The sequence below is a fragment of the Acanthochromis polyacanthus genome, chromosome 1 (genome assembly GCF_021347895.1).
Source record: "Acanthochromis polyacanthus isolate Apoly-LR-REF ecotype Palm Island chromosome 1, KAUST_Apoly_ChrSc, whole genome shotgun sequence".
Taxonomy (NCBI): domain Eukaryota; kingdom Metazoa; phylum Chordata; class Actinopteri; family Pomacentridae; genus Acanthochromis; species Acanthochromis polyacanthus.
In genome coordinates, this window is record NC_067113.1 from 58,262,644 (window position 1) to 58,282,458 (window position 19,815).

Here is a 19,815-nt window from a genome sequence, read left to right on the forward strand (position 1 = left end):
CTGTTGTGTAAATGTAACTTGAGATTGTTCCAGTAAGTTTTTCATAAAACAGGCACTGAAGATTTAAACTACCACACGGAATAACTGAAGCCATTTTTTCCTTTACTTGTCGATACTTTTGCAGTACTTTGCTACTTATTTTATCTATCTATGTTTAGCTAACAACAAATTCCATACTGTCGATTGTCTTGGAAAACCTTTGGTCCTGACATACTTTGACACCTACATATACGTTGTTGCCTGAAGAGGTGGAACATCTTCAAGAACCAGAAAGAGAATCCAGTTGCTTTTTACTGAGGCTCTTAGGATTACTGTGACCTGGATGACTGGAGAATCCGCCCACCTTAGCAGAAACTTTCAACACTCTACAGCAGCAGTGAACCACACAACACTCTAAAAACAGCTCACAAACACAACAAATGTGTTGACTGGGCCTCCAAACTCCCCATATCTCAATCTGATATGCTGGATATACCAGAATAAGCCTGATCCATTTAGGCGCCACCCCAGATTTGCTTCTCAACTTCCAGGGCCCACAACACAGGACACCCATAGCTGTTTTGTCAGGAGGAGATCGACACAATAATCAACAGGTGGTTTTGTACTTGTGGCAGATGGATGTATTACAACCCTTGCTTACCCTTTATCAAAGCTCACTGTTTAAATGTGTGCTCATGACATCTCTTTAAACTCTAACCTGTTTCAACAATCTATGCATTGCTTTTAGCGTAAAATACAAACATGGAAGAATCTGTGCAATACCAAAGTCTTTCTATTTAGAGAGTATTCCTTATAATCTGCAGAGGGAGCCTCCAGAGAGTCTCAATAACAGTATCAGTAACAGCAGGCCTACGAACCATTTTAAATCCAAATTTGAAAAGAAATATATATAATCAGTATGTAATGATGTTAGACTCTAATGATGTTACTCTCAAGCATTTTTATTTGATTTTTTGTAGCTAGCTAAGATCATAAATAACCTTAGCCTAGCTTTAATATGTATTGGACTGAAGAAACACAAATGCTCGCACCAGACTACAACTGCAGGGTTTGATTACTTTCATTGTGGAATAATGTGTTGGTCCTTTTCTCAATTAATCATTAGTTGTTTGGGGAAAACTTGCTGACATTTTTTACAGTTTTGTGATATTTTTTGGACCAAAGTTCAAGATGATGTTCTCAAATGTCTCGTTTTGTCCACAACTCGATGATATTCCCTTTTTCTGTCGTAGAGGTGTAAAGAAATCAGAAAATATTAAAGTTAAGAAGCTGGAATTAGATAATTTAGACTTTTTTATTGAAAAATTAATCAAAAATGATTAACTGATCAAAATAGTTGACAATGTAAAAGCTGACAACTAATCAGTCAATCAGTTTATCAATGAACTGTTGCAGCTTTTAGGTGCAATATGTCGTACTTTAATCTTCAGGGAACTCAGTCTGTACTAAACATATTGTGCCTATAAAAAGTATTCAATGGCCTTGAAAGATTTCCCTTTTTATAGTTTTTCAACACTGAATCATGGTCAATTTAATTTGGCTTTTAGGGCAAGAATTTAAAAACAAAGACTTTCAAGCTAAAGTGAAAACTGATTTTTTTTGTTTGTTTTGACAAAGGGAGGTCAATTTTTTAAAAATGTAAAATGTTAAATAAGTGATTGCATACGTGTTCACTGCGTTTGAAGTGACTCACCAAATTCAGTTGGGCGTCACCAGCTGTACCTAAAAGTTACACAATTATTGAAATGGAGATCATCTGAGTGCAGTAGATGTGTCACAATTGTGATTATAGTATCAAGACACCTGTATTGAAAGGTCCAGTCACTGGTGAATCAGTACTCCTCGCTATAATGACACCAAACAGACAAAAGAACACTCTAAACATCTCAGAAACGGTTATTGAAAAGCATAAGTCATGAGACAGACACAACAAAATTTCCAGATCACTGACTATCCCTGGGATTACAGTAAAAAGCAAATGGAAGGGATGTGGCACAATTAGTGTAAATCTTCTTAGGGCAGGCCTTCTGCAAAAAATAAATGACTGAAAAAAAATAGAATAGTGAGGGAGGCCACCAAGACACGTATGACTCCTCTAAAGAAGTTCCGAGCACAGCAGCTGAGTCGGGAGAAACTGTGCCTACAACAAGAGTTGCCTGTTATTCACCAGTCAAACTTTTATGGGAGAGCTACAAACAAAAAGCCAACTGTTGAAAACAGCTCATATAAAATCTCAGCTGGAGTCCACCAGAAGGCCTGTGGGAGGCTTTAAAGTCAAGTGGAAGAATGTTCTTTGGTCTGATGACCCCAAAACTGAGGTATTGGCCAACGCAGTAGATGTTATGTTAGGCGGACACCGAACACGGCACATCATCAAAAATTCATCATGTCCACCATGAAGCATGGTAGTGGCATCATCATAATGTGAAGCATGGTGGTGGCAGCATCATGACTTAAAGCATGGTGGTGGCAGCATCATGATGTGTGGCATGGTGGTGGCAGCATCATGATGTGTGGCATGGTGGTGGCAGCATCATGATGTGAAGCACGGTGGTGGCAGCATCATGACTTAAAGCATGGTGGTGGCAGCAACATGATGTGAAGCACGGTGGTGGCAGCATCATGACTTAAAACATGGTGGTGTCAGCATCATGATGTGAGGCATGGTGGTGGCAGCATCATGACTTAAAACATGGTGGTGGCAGCATCATGATGTGAGGCATGGTGGTGGCAGCATCATGACTTAAAACATGGTGGTGGCAGCATCATGATGTGAAGCATGGTGGTGGCAGCATCATGATGTGAAGCACGGTGGTGGCAGCATCATGACTTAAAGCATGGTGGTGGCAGCAACATGATGTGAAGCACGGTGGTGGCAGCATCATGACTTAAAACATGGTGGTGGCAGCATCATGATGTGAGGCATGGTGGAGGCAGCATCATGATGTGAAGCATGGTGGTGGCAGCAGGCCCTGTAAGGCTTGCAAAGGTGGTGGTAAAATGAATGCAGCAAAGTATAGGGAAACGCACTTATGCAATGACTTATTTTACCAATTATGTTTTTATTAAATTGATGAAACTTTGTAGAAATATATTCACTTTTGACATGGAGACTTTTTTGTAAATTCTTGTCAAAAAGGAACAAACTATACTTAAGCTGTACTAAAATTTTTATAGGCACTGTGACTGGCTGTGAATCACTGGCTGAGAGAATATTTACTCTGTGTGGGTTTGTAAAGTCTGCGATGTCTGTTTAGCGTGGTTTGTACTGTGTGCATCTGTGCATATGGATCAGCAGCTTAGTCAGCAGGTGGGCGTGAACTTGCCACTTGCAGGGCGACAGGTTAGAGGCCCTAAGGCTTGTTTAGTGGGCAGGAACAACTGAGCACACTATTCCTCAGACAATACACTACTATGCTCTGCTCTGCACCTGTGTTATGTTTTCATGCTGACAAAGATGTGCTTTCCTCTTTGTGGGCTAAAGATCTGCTTTGTTTCCATGACTCAGAGACTAAAATAGTAAAGCTGCCACCAACTCTGAACCAAGGCTCTTTGTAGTAAAAAGGCCAAATACCTTCAAACGCACAAACACAGCAGCGAATGGTTAGCAAATGGGTGGCATGTGGATTATTCACGTTGTAAAACTGGCACACAAATGCTGTGTGAACACAATTTGATTGGCTTTTATTCCCCTCTTGTTTGCATTGTGTAGCAAAACTCATATTGTACAGTTTGCACAGTGTCATTTGATACATCTGGTATTTGCCATAAAATAATCTCATTATTCAGGATCTGCAAACTGCACGAAGGAGGGAAAATACATTTGCAAAAATGATATCCAAACTCTAAACATATAACCCAATGACTGTCTGACATACAGGCATCTGTTTTGATGGAAATAAAACATGACGACATCAAGACAACAAGTCACCACATAAAAACCAGAGAATATTTATTCAAAGCACTTGTGATGTTGTCACTGTTATGACTTGGAGCAAAGTGAAGCATGTAGGAGCAGGAAAACTACTTTGTGTCACTGTCGGTGTCAAGATCATCCAAACAGAGAAAACATACTACTGCCCCCTGGTGGATCCTGAGAATACCGTGACCATGGACTTGGATGTCATTGTACAGTTCATCCAATTGCTTACTACTGTACTGTGCAGCACAGAGGTCATTTAATTTTCATATTAGTTAACCCTCTGAACCCCAGAACCCACCAGCGGGTTTAAAGGGCATGTTATCACTTACAAAATCAACAAAATTACAGCATTTATCAGAGCCAGAAACTGTAAAAACAGATAGAATTGTCAGATTTTCAACTTCATAATGGTCCCTGAGCTAATAATGTGTTACATGCAGTTCTGTTGGGAACATAAACCAAATCTAAGCTTAAAATCCCAATATTTAATGTTAATCACATATTGGAATTTGCCAAAAAATAAACCATTTGCATTGACCAGATTCTGTAAAAAACAAACAAAAATAATCTGTCCTTTATAGTGCCACCATAAAGCCATTAGTGACTTGGATGAGACCAACAGTCACTTTGTGATCAACTACAGGTTGTGTTTAGACAAAACAGAAAGCAGACAAGTACTGAAATAAATTTAAAATCTCAGATGTAAAATATCCATAGCATGGAAAGCCCTTCTTTTCTTTTCCACTAATAAAAACACAAGGGGGGCACTTGAAAATGGTGATATAAATTTGTCACACTGCACAAAAAGACATTTTTGAGTTCTCTTTGGGTCATTGTTATGCTGTTTCCATAGAGGGACATTTATTTTGCATTGCAAGCAAAAATCACACAAAAACTGCCTGGAGATCAGAGGATTAAACCATTCAGTGACATCTTGGGCCATGAAGAATCTTAATTTACAGAAAAATAGCAACCTCATTTTACGTTATTTGCATTCATGAACGTTGTTGTCTGAAGAATCTCATTTAAAAAAGAGTCAACCAAGAACTCCTTACGTGTTTCTGCAAGTCTGCAGTCCCAAGTTTCTTCATCTGTGTGAGATACAACAGCATCCTTCTTTTGTGATTTACCACAGTCAGGCTTTGTCTACCATGAGTCCTTAAACAAAACCATCAGTTTCACTCACTGACATGAATGCGGATGGTGTGGACGAGCTCTTTGACAAGCAGTCAAATTATGATTTAGTTTGCTGGATTAGCCTCTTCTTTATAGCTTGCGTCTGTTTGTGTGAAGCTGTAGTTGCATTATTTCTTGGACAGAAACTTCATTTTGTTTCCTGTATGAATGGAAAAACAACAACAGTGGTTTAAAGTGAGAATGTTTCACTATAATAAAGCAATTCTTGGTATGATGACCACAGAATCATGCTTACCCAATCCTTTAAGAAACCTGTTAACCCTCCGATGTTCATTCTCATGAATAGAGTCCAGATACTCCTGAACTCTCACTTCAAACAGTCCTGAGGAAAGAAAAAAACATCATGAGTCACTGGATCACTTCCAAACACCTGAACCTCTTCTTTCTTTCGTACCTCTCAGAGCCTGTCTGTGGAGCTCCCTCTCCTGGATAAACCAGCCAAACATCTGGGTCTCCATGAAAACCTCGAGGAAGCGACGCACGGTCTTGGATGGGATCGCTTTACGGAAACCCTCCCCCTGGAATGAGCAGGGGACGGGGGAGGAGGATGAGGAGGAGTAGCCGTCCTCCCGCTCACTGGTGATGAAGAGGGGATAGTGGCCGACAAGCTCCACGAAGAAACGGACAAAGGCCTCAGACACGACAGTACTAAGGTGACCAGAGTCTGGAGATATAAAAACAGAAAACATCACAAATTCAAGCTGGTGCTGGTCAGTTTAAGTAACAGCCAATAGAAAAAATACTTTTTTTCCAGGCAACCTGTCCACCCCTTTCTGAAGACATGAACAGTAATTTGTTGGCATTTTTGGACACATATTAGGATTGGTAAAGGGTAAAACCTGTCAACTTTTCCTGTAGCACCACCATAAGGTTGACGTGTGATTTTGAGTGCTTGAGCAGATATTGGACGGACTGCGGTCATTATTAAGCAACTTCAGCTCTATCTGAGTTTTGTACTAATTAAAAAATACTACACGCTAACATGTGAAAAACAGGTGATGCATAAATGGTAAATGTTGTACCATGTAAATCAATGCATGTAAACATTGCTAAGCAAGTTGTAGCACAGCATTTGCTTAGTTTTATTCGTTTTGCAGGGACAGTGCACATTTAAAAGTAACTGCAACAGAGTTAGCTAGCAGCTAATTAGCATCTGTTGTTCCTGGGCAGGTACAGAAAAAGACAACAAGCACAGAGACGTAAATACACAACATAAAACTATACAAAACTTAAATGCGACAATAATTAAAGCGTCAAAGGGCCTCTAGCATAGCAGTCTACTGTCTGTACTGAAGGGCTTCAACCAGAAACGCTTATTTTAGTTAAGTTTCGTTGGTTCTCACCATTGGTTAGATCTCCTCCTCGCTCATTAGCAAGTTCTCTTCTCCTCTCCAGGACGTTCTCCAGGGCTGTTTGAAGCTTTGATGGCAGGATGGAGTCCTCGTCATCCAACTAAATGTGACAAAACAGGAAATAAAATTAGTTTCTAGGTGTAATAAGGCAGAAATAATTTGGTCCACATCTATACAGATCATGCTGAGCCATAAAAAAAGCACAAACCTGCTTATGGAAATGACCTCCCTGTCTGAGGAATCGACTGTTTCCAAGATCCACAACCAGAACCTGCAGAATAAATTATTAGATAAGAAGTTTAACTTTATTAATCCCAAAGAAAATTCTTGATTTTCTATGTATGGCTTCGGCTTCATGCAGCATATTTAGAGTCTATCTCCTCTCTGACCTCCTCCAGGGGCAGCTCGGTGAGTTGGGGTAATGAACTGGACAGCAGGCCGACAATGAAAGGAGTCGGAGTGCAGACGATGTCGAGCATCGCTGAGGGCAGCACTGGGATGTAGGTGTGCTGCCATACGAAAGGGTAAAGTAGTGCCACGACTGCATGACAGCACTGGGAGAGAGTACTGCAGGAGACAACAGGGAAAAGGATGGTTATGTGCTTGTAATTGTGTGTTTTAGCTGCTTCAGTGTATATCTTCTCGCCACATGAGGGTGCTACAGTCTGAACAATGAGTATTCCGGGCAGTGAAGACATTTCCCAGGGAGGAAGGCGAGGCTACATACTTGTTTCATTGACATCATTGGGCTTCACATTCCTGTCCTCTACTACTGTGACCGCTCTTTCTGACTCCCACTGGACTTCTTTGGCAGAACAAACAAACTGGCCCCAGTGCAACAACAACTCAACAGCATTCCCCTCAAAAATATCTCTCTGGCATGTTCCCTGAATAAAACTGCAGAAAATTTATTAAGATATGTGGCTCTGGACCACCCGTGTTCTTATAAAGTCATGACTAAACCATCTTCATAGTTACAAAAACAATGGGGAGGATGTTCAGGATGATCAGCAGAGTTGTCACATGGTGGGACGATATGGATTTTAGTGTGTTTTGTGGAATGTGGCTCCACCAAAGGGACCTACCTGAGCTTTTCAGCGGTGAAGATGACTCGTCTTTCCAGCAGCAGAGAGCCGAACACTCTAAGAAGCAGACGAAGACTCAAACAGGAGAACAGACATTCAAAGTCCACGTGTTCTAGACGTGAGTCAGACGGTCGACAGAGCTCCATCACCTGGGAAATAAATGGAGAAAACATACTTTATTTGATTATAAATACTACTTATACATCCAACTTAAACATTTGCTGTTCAAAATGCAGGTTTTAAATGAACTTTAAATACACTGTGAACATCAGGATCCAAGTGCAAATACTTTAACCTTCTGAACCTCATGCAACTCATGCAAATATTGGCTCCTGTCACATTTTTACCCACTGTAGGCTCATTTGTCACTGCAATATAAAGACCTGCACATCTATGGAAACAGCACAACCATGGCTAGAAGTACAGATAACTCAGAATTTTTTTCTGAGCAGAATGACACAATTGTAGTGCCACGAATCTAAGAAATGTTGAATTTCTTTGCTCATTTATATACAAAAAATGAAATAAACCTGAAATCAACATGTACAACACTTTTCCAAAAGCCTATAGGTGTTACTGCACATACCACATACTACAGATTTTTCGTAAATATATTTTTAAGTTTGTCTTCATACTTGTCTTCGATCTGGTATGTGTAAACACAGCCTGCAGTTCAACCGAATAGTCCTTAAATTTTTGTGATATGGCTGGTAGCAACTGAGTCACTCATGGCTTCTTTTTAAAAAGCTTTTTTTTAACAGAAGCTGGTAACTAAATAGGGTTTTTTGCAGATTTTTTAAAAATGAGACATGTTGAAAAAAATGCTTTTGATTAAATATCATGATGGATATATGCATGTTACACAATTTGTTCAAGAACCATTAAAAAGTAAAACAAAAAATTGTCAATAATTTTTGTTTTCCTGGTTCTTGGCACTGATAAATAGTTAAATTTTACAATTTTTCAAAAGAAACCTGACAGCCAGTCTTGGGTTTCAGAGTGTTCGTTTTAAAGCTACAATATCAAACTGAAACAAGCAAAGCCCTAAAACTGTATTTCAAAATTGGGCACATTGCTTCATTTTAGCTTCCTAAACGTGCTTCATTTCAACATCGAGTATATTTTGCTACTACAGTTTTCCACTCACCTCAGTGCCTGATCCAGGAAGAAAAGTTTTGATGTTGATGGTTCTACCAGGAGCTGGAAACTGGGCCTCCATGATGGCTCTCATGAACGGTTGTACCAGAGCTGGAGACAGAGCCCTCCGCCTCTCCACCTCATCCAGCACCTACAACACACACATACACACTCGGTTCATACATTTATTTGACATTATGTCGGTAATATCATCACAGTGGGAGTAGTTCACCTTGGAGAACAGGTTGAAGCAGCCCAGGTGACTGACTATACAGTACACCTCTGGAAGACGTTTGCCTTTTCCGCTGGGCTGCAAAGCAAGATGAAAAACCAGAACAAAGCTTAGAAAGTGGCTGCAAGGTTTTTGACATTCAGGAATGGTGAAACACACAAACACTGTAGAAACACATAAACAGAAACGTATGCACACCCACACACATCCAGTTCCCAGTCTCACACACTTCCGGCCAGACTCTGAGATGGACTGTTTTCCCACAGGCACACCGACTTATTTTGGCACAGTTATTTACTCAGCCGTCATCATGGTATTTACCCACTTCCTGTTCAGCATCAGCACACTCATTTATTCTGCTCATTTCTGTTTACCAGTAAACGGCGGCAGTATCCGAATCTCCTGCTCCCGTCCTCTCCGGTCAGCACAAAGGAGAACATCTCACTGCCAGGGACGAGCCACCACAAATAACAATGAGATGAATGTATTTTTGTTAGACATATGGAAAATACACATGTATAATTATGTGTACATATCAAATGTAATGCTAATATTTATAATTTTTCTGCACATAGGCTTTCAAGTTTCCTAGTGGCTCTAAGAGTTGGATTTTCAGTATGTTTTACATTGCAATACTTTATATATCTCTGGGACTCTCACCTTGGATAGGTTTCTACAGGCTCCCAGTCTTTTGCATCAGGAAAACAGAACTGAGGAATGATCCTCAGCTGATCCTCCGTCTCCCTCATGAACTTGAAGCTTCGCTCCAGCTATACGATAACGGAATAAAACACTAATTCAATGCATTTTCATTCACTTCTTTTCCCTCATTTTGCATGCATAATGACACTTAATCAACCAGAAGAGGCTTGTTCTTGTGAAGAACTTAAAGTTAACTGTTTGAATTCAGGTAAATTGCAACTGGATCAATTTTGCTTTGAGACAAACAAGAACCATCCATGTTCAGAGGTCGCTTTATGTGCCATTTTTAGTAAATTAATTCAGAAAACTTAAAAAAAGCAGCTCAAAATACCGCAAAGATGGTGCATTTCACCATGACTCTATAACTCCTGGTTTTAGCTCTGTTCTAAATGGGCTGTTTTGGTGTCTGTAGCTTTAAATGTAGCTGAGCTGCTGCTGTCCACACCCACTTCAGGAAGAAGACTGTCTCTGCATTTGTAATCGACATGGCTGAGCAAAATATTTGACAACAGGACGGATGAAACGTGAATGAGGCCAAAATCTTTCTATCACTTTTTTAATCACAATTTTCTCTCTGACAGCCGCGTTGCCAGACAGATTTCACTGGGGCACGTGCCCCAGTATTGATCTGCAGTGCCCCAGTAAAAATTTCACCCAAAAAAAAAAATCACTTCGGAGTTTTAAGTCTACATAGCATAGACTACAGCGCACATACTACTTAGTATGGTAATTCATTGCTACTGTATTCACTCCACTCAAACAATGTGCACATGGCTAATTAATATGGTAATTTATTCACGTGTAGCGACTTCAGCTGATCAACTGAAGTCGAGAGAGCAAGAGAGAGGGGCGATGAGAATCACTGCGTGAGGTAGGTAATGTTAGCTGACAACCTGTTAAATATATTTTTTTGATTTTGATTTGACTCGAACTGTAGATAGTTATTCGCCCGCAGCAGGGATAAAGCAGCGAGGAATGAGAGAGGTAAGTGAAGTCCTAGCTAGCTAGGCAACATAAGTCTGTCTTAAGTTAATGCTAAGTTAGCTAACGTTATTCACAACGCCTCTCACCCAGGCGTAAACTAACCGTGACGTCACCCGTTGGTTTCAACGCCGAGAAAATGAAGCCCGGATTTTGCTACTTCCTGGTCGCCGTTTTGGATTTTTTGGAGCCAGTGACGTAAAAAGCGTCATCAAACTGACTGGACCGGAGAGCAACTAGGGCCAGGATTGGCTGAGGACTCGCTTATCCCGCCCACGTTTTACCGCAGAGGCTTCTGTTGCTGTCCATCAAGTATAGCCACGCCCCCTGGCTCCGCCAACTTTAACGATTTATTTAAAATTCAATATTGATTTGTTTTAAGATAGGCCACCTGATCTCTCATTTTGACCATGAAAACTAATGGGAAAAAAATCCTGAGCTGTAGAACATCAGTCTATCAAATTTTATTTTTTCCAAAAATTAATTGGGGTCTATGGAGAAAAAGCTTTTTGGAGCCAACCCTAGCGGACGGCGGGACATTGCAAGTTTTTGACACTTCCGGGTTGGCTTCAATTCTGGAGCCAGATGCTACGTCCATTATATATACAGTCTATGCTCTCACTCCCTCCACCACAGACTGACTAACTAACTACTGCCGCCACCATCAAGGAGGGAGCACTACCACAGGTCATTCATACCTGCTGCTGTCAGACTGTTTAACAGCAGCAGCTCAAGGTCTTTTCCTGAATATATATCACCTGTAAATAATACTGGAAATTTTCAGATTTTTGTTGATTTGTGTGAACTCTGCGTGCCCCACTTTTCCCCTAATTTGGGTTTCTTTTCCTCTTTACTCTTCTAAGCATAACTCTTCTTAGCATATATATATATATATATACACACACACACACACACACACACATATATATATATATATATATATATATATATTTAAATATATATGCTTAAAAAAAAGAACCCAGAGATTTTGGGGTGCTTTATTTTTCTACATTTGTAAATGTTCAATTTGCAGATGTTTACTGAAATAAATATTTCAAAAAGATTCATTGCTCTTCCTATTTGCATTTATCAGTAATGGTTTAGAAGTCGAGAGTAAAGTGCACAAGTAGGCCAAATGCATTACTGCAGTACATTTCAGATGGTTAATCAAAGATCTAGACAACAACATAGTCTGATATTATTAAATGGTTTATGTGAATAAGTGCTGAATATGTTTTTTTTCTCGCACACTTTGTGCACTCTCATGAATGCTTTGTGCCCCAGTACAGTATTAGGTCTGGTGATGCCCCTGCTCTCTGAGCGATCATTTTACATGAAAACAATGCTAATCTTCCAGCACAGCCACTGTTTTTATCTCTTGTGTTTGATGAGTTTGTGAGACAACATTAAGAATACAAAATCTGTATTTTAATAAAGCAGAGTATAGCAGCTTGGAAATGGCTCTGAAGTGACTGAAGATTAACATGTAGTCTTAATGGGTTTCAGTCACTATTTCATCTTCATACAACTGTCTGACTTTAGAAACAGAAAAATTTGTAAATGAGAGCAGCTTTATTGGGAATTAGGCTGTTTAAAAAAATACAGTATTTCTGAGCACAGAGGGCAGGAGAGAAGCAAACAGATATAAATACCAACTGAGTTCATAACAGGTGACAAATCTTGTCCAGCTGAGTCAAACTAAATTACATTTTATGAAGTGTTTTAAATGTCTTTATTGTCTGGCTTTCTATTTTAATGCATTTGTTTCTAAATAATTTTTTTTTTTTTTTTAAAAGCAGTGATTCCAGCACTCCTCTGCTTCTGACCTTAGGTGGGAACTGCTGTGTGACCTCCGGCAGATAGTGGCCGCCAGCCTTTGACTTCTGCAGTGACACAACCAGGAAGTATTCAAAAAGTTTGCGCTGTTCCAGAGAGCTGTTTCTGCTGTTGGTACTGTTGAAGTGGACCTGGGCCTGGTTTGGCTGGCTCAGTATGGACTGGACTGTCGTGAGGCGCTGACGATGAGCTGGGAGAGAGAAGGTAAGTTAAAGTACAATGTGTAAATTATGAGGTTCTCCAGGTTAAAGTATAGTACCCTACCTTTAGCTCTTTCTTCAACTTCACTCTCAGAGTCACTGTTTTCATCTGTTACTGTGAATAAAAGCCAAAAACATATATTTCACTTTTGGTGTGAAAGAAAACAAAAACATTTGAAGAATGTTTAACTTCATCAAGATCATTTCACCTCTTCCTGAGCTTGTTTCAGCATAATGATAGATCCTTCTTAGAGCTTTTTTCCTGTTCCGAGCCTCAAATATGCTGTTGATCCTCAGTACAACCTGTTGAGAAAGTTCTATGTCAGTCTGAAAACAGCTTGATATGTTTCATGAGCTACAAAACGCTGAAACCTGGCAGCCAAATTTGTGCTAACAAATATTCAGTTCAAGTCTAAGAAAGTTTCTTCAACTTGGTGCTGGTGATTCTGCACTAGAAAATATGCCTTCAGACCGTTGGTATCCTGCGGCAGGTTCGGCTGTAGGGGTCTCCAGGTATCCATGGTGTGTGTTCAGGCCCCGTGGGGGTGGATGGAGGGCTGAGCTGGGGTGGAGATGAAACACCTCCACTACCAGTACCATGGGTCGGCTGGTTGGTTCTCCGCAGGTCCAACAGCTTAAAGCTCCTGCTTGAATTCTGCCTGAAGAAGCCCGGTCTTGACAACTACGGACATGAAAGTCCTTGTTAATCTTTCATAGTTACCTAAAGCAAGTGGTTGCTGGATGATGTTTGTTTTGTACTTCAGGTACCTTGGTGGTATCAGTGCCAGGTGAAGAAGGCAAAGACTGCTGGGAGCTCTGACTCTCCAGCTCTATGTCCTCATAGGGGTTTTCTTTGGATGAATCTGCAGAAAAACAGAAACAGACATGTTTGGTTCATGTTTGCAAGTATTTTCTAGTTATTTATTTTTTTGCACTGAAATGATCAGCAACTAAAAGAGGTTCTTTCTGGTGCCAACAGCAAATGTTCACTATGGATGCATTACAGTGGTAGAAAAAAAATTGATCATTTATTGAAAATATACTTGTCCTATACTTGAGTGTTCCTTTCTCATAACACTTTGAATTTCTACTCCACTACACTGCAAACATCTGTAATTTTACAGAATATTTCCTTTATTTTTTTCTGTATTTTTGAAATGCACTAAGACAAACCGTAACTGTGACTAACCATAACATTTTTTGACCTCCGAGTATTGACATTGCATTTAAAAATGTATTGCAATTTCACAAATGTTTCCTTTTTATTTGATAGATGAACCTAGTAAAGATTAATACTTTAAATTTAGTGCATCAATAAATATTAAATTTATCTAGTACTTCACAAATTAGTAAGAATTACAAAAAGGAGAACTGTAATCACAGTTTGCTGTATTAATATTAACAATTTAGTAATGTCATATATCGTAATATATTAGTTACCAGAGCCTTTTACTGGGAACTTTTATGTTTCTTACATATTTCTACTTACTCGAGGTCCAAGTACTTGTACAATAAAATTCCATTAAATTATTGTTTTCTGCTGAATACTATATTGTTCACAGAGAAGTTATGAAACAGCCTAAGTCTTAACCTTTGCATCTCTAACTTCCCTTCATTAACACTTACTATATTACAGATTTTAAAACAAAAGTCAGCAAATAACAGATTGAAGGTGTCTGACCCAAGATGTCTTCGTAGGGATGTTCCTGAGACAGTGAGCGAGAGAACAGTGGACTGTTTGACCCTCCAAGGTCTTCATACTCAAACGACCTCCTGTCACAGTGAGCAGAAAAGTACAAATGATTACACAATGTTTTATCTAACTTTGACACTTTGTGTGGAGTTTCATCACAGTACAACATCAGTTCTGATATTAATTTAGCTCAGCTTAGCACAGCAACTATAAAAAGTATTCAGACCCCTTGGAAGTGTTCCCCCCTTTATTGCTTTTCAACATGGTCAACAAAATGTGGCTTTTTAGACAAGAATTTACAAAAATAAAAAGATATGCTTTCATGTCAAAGTGTGAGCCGATTTCTACAAAGTTATGTCAATTATTCAAAAATATAAAAGATAAAATGAGTGATTGCATCTGTATCTACACATCATGATGTTGCCACCGCCATGCTTCAGTGGGGATGGTGTGTTTGTGATGATGTGCAGTGTTTGGTGTCTGCCAAACATATTGTCTGGTCTCATGGCAAAAGCTGTTTAGTCTCATCAGATCTTCCCATCAGACTCAGTTAACTTCAGAGTCTCGGACATGCCTTCTGGCAAACTTGACTCAAGATTTATTATGAGATTTTTCCAACAGTGACTTTCTCTTTTCCCATAAAGCTTTAACTGGTGAACAACAGCAAACAGTCTCTCCCATCTCAACCACTGAGCTTGTAACCCTTTCAGAGGAGTCATATGTGTCTTGGTGGCCTCAATCACTAGTCTTTTCCATGTTCAGTCTCTCAGATTTTGAGGATGACCGGCTCTTGGCAGATTTACACATGTGCCATATTTCTTCCATGTCTAAATGATGCATTAAGCTGTCCTCCAATGAATGTTATCAGTGACTTGGAAATTTTCTTCTATCTATGACTTATACTTTTTGATAACCTTTTTTGTACAGAATTGTTTGGGATGTTCTTTCGTCTAAATTGGGCAAGACTACTGATTCCCCAATGACTGGACCTGCCAGATACAGGTGGCTTTATACTACAATCATTTTTGTTGCCCTCAGATGATCTCCTTTGCACTTACTAGCCCCAACAGGCTGCACCTATGTTGAATTTGGTGAGTCACTTTAAAAGTGGTGAATACTTCTCCGGTTACTTATTTTCCATTTTGTATTTTAATTAATTGACGTTACTTTGTAGGAATCAGTTTTCACTTTAACATCATAGAATAGTTTTTTTCTGCTAAATTCTTGTCTAAAAATGCAAACTAAAGTGACAATGATTCAGCATTGAATTAAAGGTGAAAACTTCTTAGGTGAATGAATGCTTTTTATAGGCACTGTATAACAACAGGAAGTTAATTTTTCTGATCCATGCATACCTGTTGATGTTGTCTCGAAAAGTCTGCCCCTTGGATCTCCCGTAGATTCCAGAAGGAGGTTTTGAGGATGTTTTTGAGGAGATGGAGGGCAGTGGAGGGAGGTTCCTCTGCCCTCTCCCCTGTCTTTTTCCAATCGGGGCAGTTGCTGGGTGCTGGAAGGTTCGTCTGGGTTTGGGTACTGGGTTGATGGGAGGCATACCCGGCTCTGTGTACACATTCTCCTGACACTCCTTTACGTCTCTTGCCACATTACTCTGGCCGAAAGCTTCTGATTCTTTTTTCTTCACCTCCACTTGTCTGTCCTTGCTTGGTGGGCTGAAGTAGTTTCCGAGCTCTGGGGGGTTTTCCCCAGGTTCTCGCCCATAGACTCCAGTTTTTTGAAAAGACTGAATATGGCCCTCTTCTCCTGGCTTGTTTGTTCTGCTGCTCTCCTGTCACTGCTTTTTCTTAGAGTCCCAACCTGCTTGTTCTCTGTTGCTGTAGGCGAACAAGGCCTTGAATCCCCAAGTTTTTCGACATTCGCTTTCTCATGATTTTGCGTTTCTTTATGAACTACAACTCGTTTACAGTCTTCCACTGTTTGGTTGTCGATTGACTTACTACTATTGAGTGTTCCTCTTTGCTGTTTCCCAAGTTCAACAGGTGAACAAGGCCTTGGATCTCCGACATTCTCCTTCCCAAGGTTATGCTTGTCCTTATGGGCTACTCTCCTGGAGCTCTCGGTACTTGATTTGTCAATAGATTCATTGTCTGTTTTTGTTAGGGATTCTGTCCTTTTTACACTGGCACATTGGCCCAAAGTACCTGAGGTAAGAGGTGAATGAGTGGATTCTTTGCCCTCCCACAAAGAAATCTTGTCCTTGATATTGCTTCTATTGGATCTGGGCAGCTTGGTTCCTACCAACAGAGCATTATCATTGCTATGCTGGTCAAACGTTGACTTCCTGTGAGCCATCATGCATGAATCTTCCCTCTGGTAGCTCAGGTTGTCTAATGGGGTGAAGGGGAGTTTTGGTGTCCCCTCTGGTCTTTGCCCAGCTCCCTTGTTTTCCAGTGAAGCAATGTGAAAACCTCTTCTTCCACCAAGAGTATCCTTCTTAAGCCTAAACACACAAAGAAAACAACTTATAAGACAAGATGTTCAGTGTGTTGAATTTAGTGGCAATCAAGTGAAATTTACACTTGATCTAATTTGATAGGACAGTAGCAGTGCCAAGCTAAAAAGGTTGGGAATTCCTCTGAAAGCACAAATATTTACACTGACTACCTGAATTTAGTCACAAAAATAGAAATACAACAATAAAATGCTTACAAATGCCTAGCTGCCTGAGCTTCCCAGTTTCCTCCCAGTGACTACCAGTCAGGGGACACTCGGTCTTTTTCTGGCGACAGTGGGAAACTTCAGCCTGAGAGTAAATGCCAGAGGACAAGCCTATGACCGAGCATCTTCTTCTCATCGGCTTTGCTAAATAAACACATACTTGGACCGAGGCCCGTTTCATCAAACTGTTATGTTTTAATAAATAAACGGGAGGAAATGGGAAGCCCTAAGTTGAAAGACCTTTTCTGACTTTTCCTTAATGGATGTGATGAGTAAAGGGCAGCTGTTTTTTGTTTCTCAGGCTCAGGAGGAAGTTTTACTGATAAACCTGTTCAGATACAAACCTGTTGACCGTGGAGTAGATGCAGTCCTGCTTTGTTTTCATTATTTCAGTAGCCTCCATGATCACTGTACACCTGAGAGAGGAAGACACAGATGAATGTACAGTTTTTCAGTGACATCCTGTCTGGCTTGTCTCCAGCTCACAGTTAGTGTCAGGTGTTTTCAGTGACTTACGTTGTCATATTGTTTTCACATTACATTTCAGTATGAGGGGACAGCTGGGCAGACTCAAGGAAAGACTCGACAGCGAGGGACTCCCTGAAGCAGTTCATCAACTAACTTTTCATTCAGCGTTCATATGGGAGCTCTTGTATGATTCAACCACTCCTCACTTCCATGTGTTGCCTTTATTTCATCGCTTTATATTCCTTTTTCTGGCACTTTGTCCTCACAGGATTCTAACCTTTGACCTCCACAGTGACTTTCACATCTTGGAGGTGAATGTTTTAAAGTTCAGCGTCCTCTAAGATAGCGCTTTCCCAGATCTGAGGCTGCTGTCACCATTTGTTTGGCTAATATGTAGTCCAAATGACATTGTGCATGAGCAGAGAAACTCCATGCAGCCGCTCAAAGCCGGAGACTGGCTGATTAAATACGAAACAAGGCACCAAGATGCATAGCTGCTGTGTGATAAAAAGGCTGCACAATTAAACAAAAACACAAATGTTACCACTGTGCAGGAGGTTGTGTTATCTTATCGGTTCTGTCTCGTGCACATATTTATTTTTTCCTCTCACGAATGCATTATTTTAAAACGAAGTTGATTTTTCATTTATTTATATTAAACTCATATTCTGCTGTAAAGTATTCCTTCTGGCAAAGACAAGCTAAAAGGGACAACATAAACCCATGAAACCCCTATTTTTTCAACATTCTGTACTATCCAATTACAAAATGAAACCTTACCTCCCTCTGTTGTACAGTTTCCATGAGTTTATGAGTGAAATCAGAAGCATCCGATGCTTCTATAACGATATCCATTGGTATAACCTCCAAACCACTGCAGTTTCCTTTATGTATGTCCACCTCAAATGGGTTCTGTAGCTTGATTCAAGCCTTTAAGAGATTATTCTGGTGTTTAATTAAATGAGCCATGGAGACCTCTCAAACGGAAGCACAGAATCCTCCTCTCTCTGCCTCTTCCCCAATCTTCAACTTTCATTCACCCTCTCTCTCCCCACAGCCTGGATATGACTTCCTCTCTCTCTCTCTCTCTCTCTCTCTCTCTGTGTCGCTAACTTTAGAAAGAATGATTGACTGCCTCCCAGCTACTGACAGAAAATGCCACTAATTCTTTTCTACTGGCTGCCTGGGAATTTGTGACACATGGGACAGTTATCATCGCATTACATTATTTCCCTCCAAATCTGAAGTTCGTTGGAATTTATGTCACAACTGTTGCTGGGCTACAGTTGCTCATGCAGCTGCAACAAATCCTCCCTTACAGCCAGACCAATGATGTGTATTCAGAAACAGAAACTCATGATATGCACATGAGATTTGCAAACTACGAGTAAAAATAAATGGGAATAGCTGCATATGAATATGTTTTACTCTTATTTGGCGCACTTAACTCTTCCTGAAGAGCTTGGTGAAGTTGATGGACATTTTAGGAGTCAGCTATGGCCTTAACTGACATGCCAGCATCTATAATAGTCCGTTACCATGTTCCTCTTGTTTTCTGTGGCTTTGTGTCATTCTGATAAAGCTACATTTTAATTGAATTTATCATTAAATCATTACTGTCTGTGCTAGATTTGTCACCACTTCAGCGGCTCAAAATCTTTTTGTGCTAACTAAATTCAACCTTATTCTTAGCACAACTCTATAACACATTTACATTTTTTTCAGTTTGTTTATTTAATCATGTATTCATTTATTTATATTTTTATAAGCCGTGTTTTTCAACTACCTGAGTTGACTAAAATGATGCACATATTAGAAGGCAATCAATGTCAAAATATGTGCAAAACACAAGCAAGAGTAAAGATGCAATATAATAATAATAGTTTTATAATGTAAAACAAGATAAGATAAATGTAACATAATAAAAACAAGGTAAAACAGGATAACAACTTGTAAGTTAGGATAAGAAAATACTGCGATAGAGAGAAAGATCGAAAAAGCTACTACATTTTTATGGAGAAGTTTTCAAAGATGTGCTAGAAATTGCAGTACTGTCCAATATTCGTTCAGAATACTGTTTAAATACACATAGTGGCAAAGTAACATAATTGTAAGAGTCTTACCAGAATTCACATTCAGTACTGGTTCCCTGTTGCAGTGTTGTGCTGTAAAAATGAATCATTTAATCACAGTATTTTTGGCAGTGCACCTTTTAAACTGTTCAGAAATCTGCCTGCAGCCAATGACAGTTTGGTTTTACCCCACAAGTGTCTCAGTGACAGATGGGAGCTGAACAGCTGCAGTGTTTTTTTGTTTTTTTTCTATATTCTGGTT

At 39.8% G+C, this 19,815-nt stretch overlaps 1 protein-coding gene across 1 annotated transcript; it reads right to left on the minus strand.

Annotated features, from left to right (window-relative positions):
* Positions 1-3,935: 3,935 nt before the first annotated feature.
* Positions 3,936-19,810, minus strand: LOC110953594 (DENN domain-containing protein 2A-like). The gene is given in 21 exon segments (XM_022197689.2): positions 3,936-5,258; positions 5,355-5,441; positions 5,514-5,783; positions 6,463-6,571; positions 6,680-6,742; positions 6,861-7,038; positions 7,557-7,705; positions 8,704-8,844; positions 8,926-9,003; positions 9,300-9,369; positions 9,586-9,695; positions 12,435-12,634; positions 12,709-12,759; positions 12,854-12,947; positions 13,117-13,326; positions 13,413-13,507; positions 14,326-14,417; positions 15,693-16,029; positions 16,032-16,795; positions 17,358-17,429; positions 18,262-19,810. Coding segments are annotated over 21 exon segments (3,252 nt in total). The 5' UTR covers positions 18,312-19,810; the 3' UTR covers positions 3,936-5,226.
* Between the last annotated feature and the right edge of the window lie 5 nt (positions 19,811-19,815).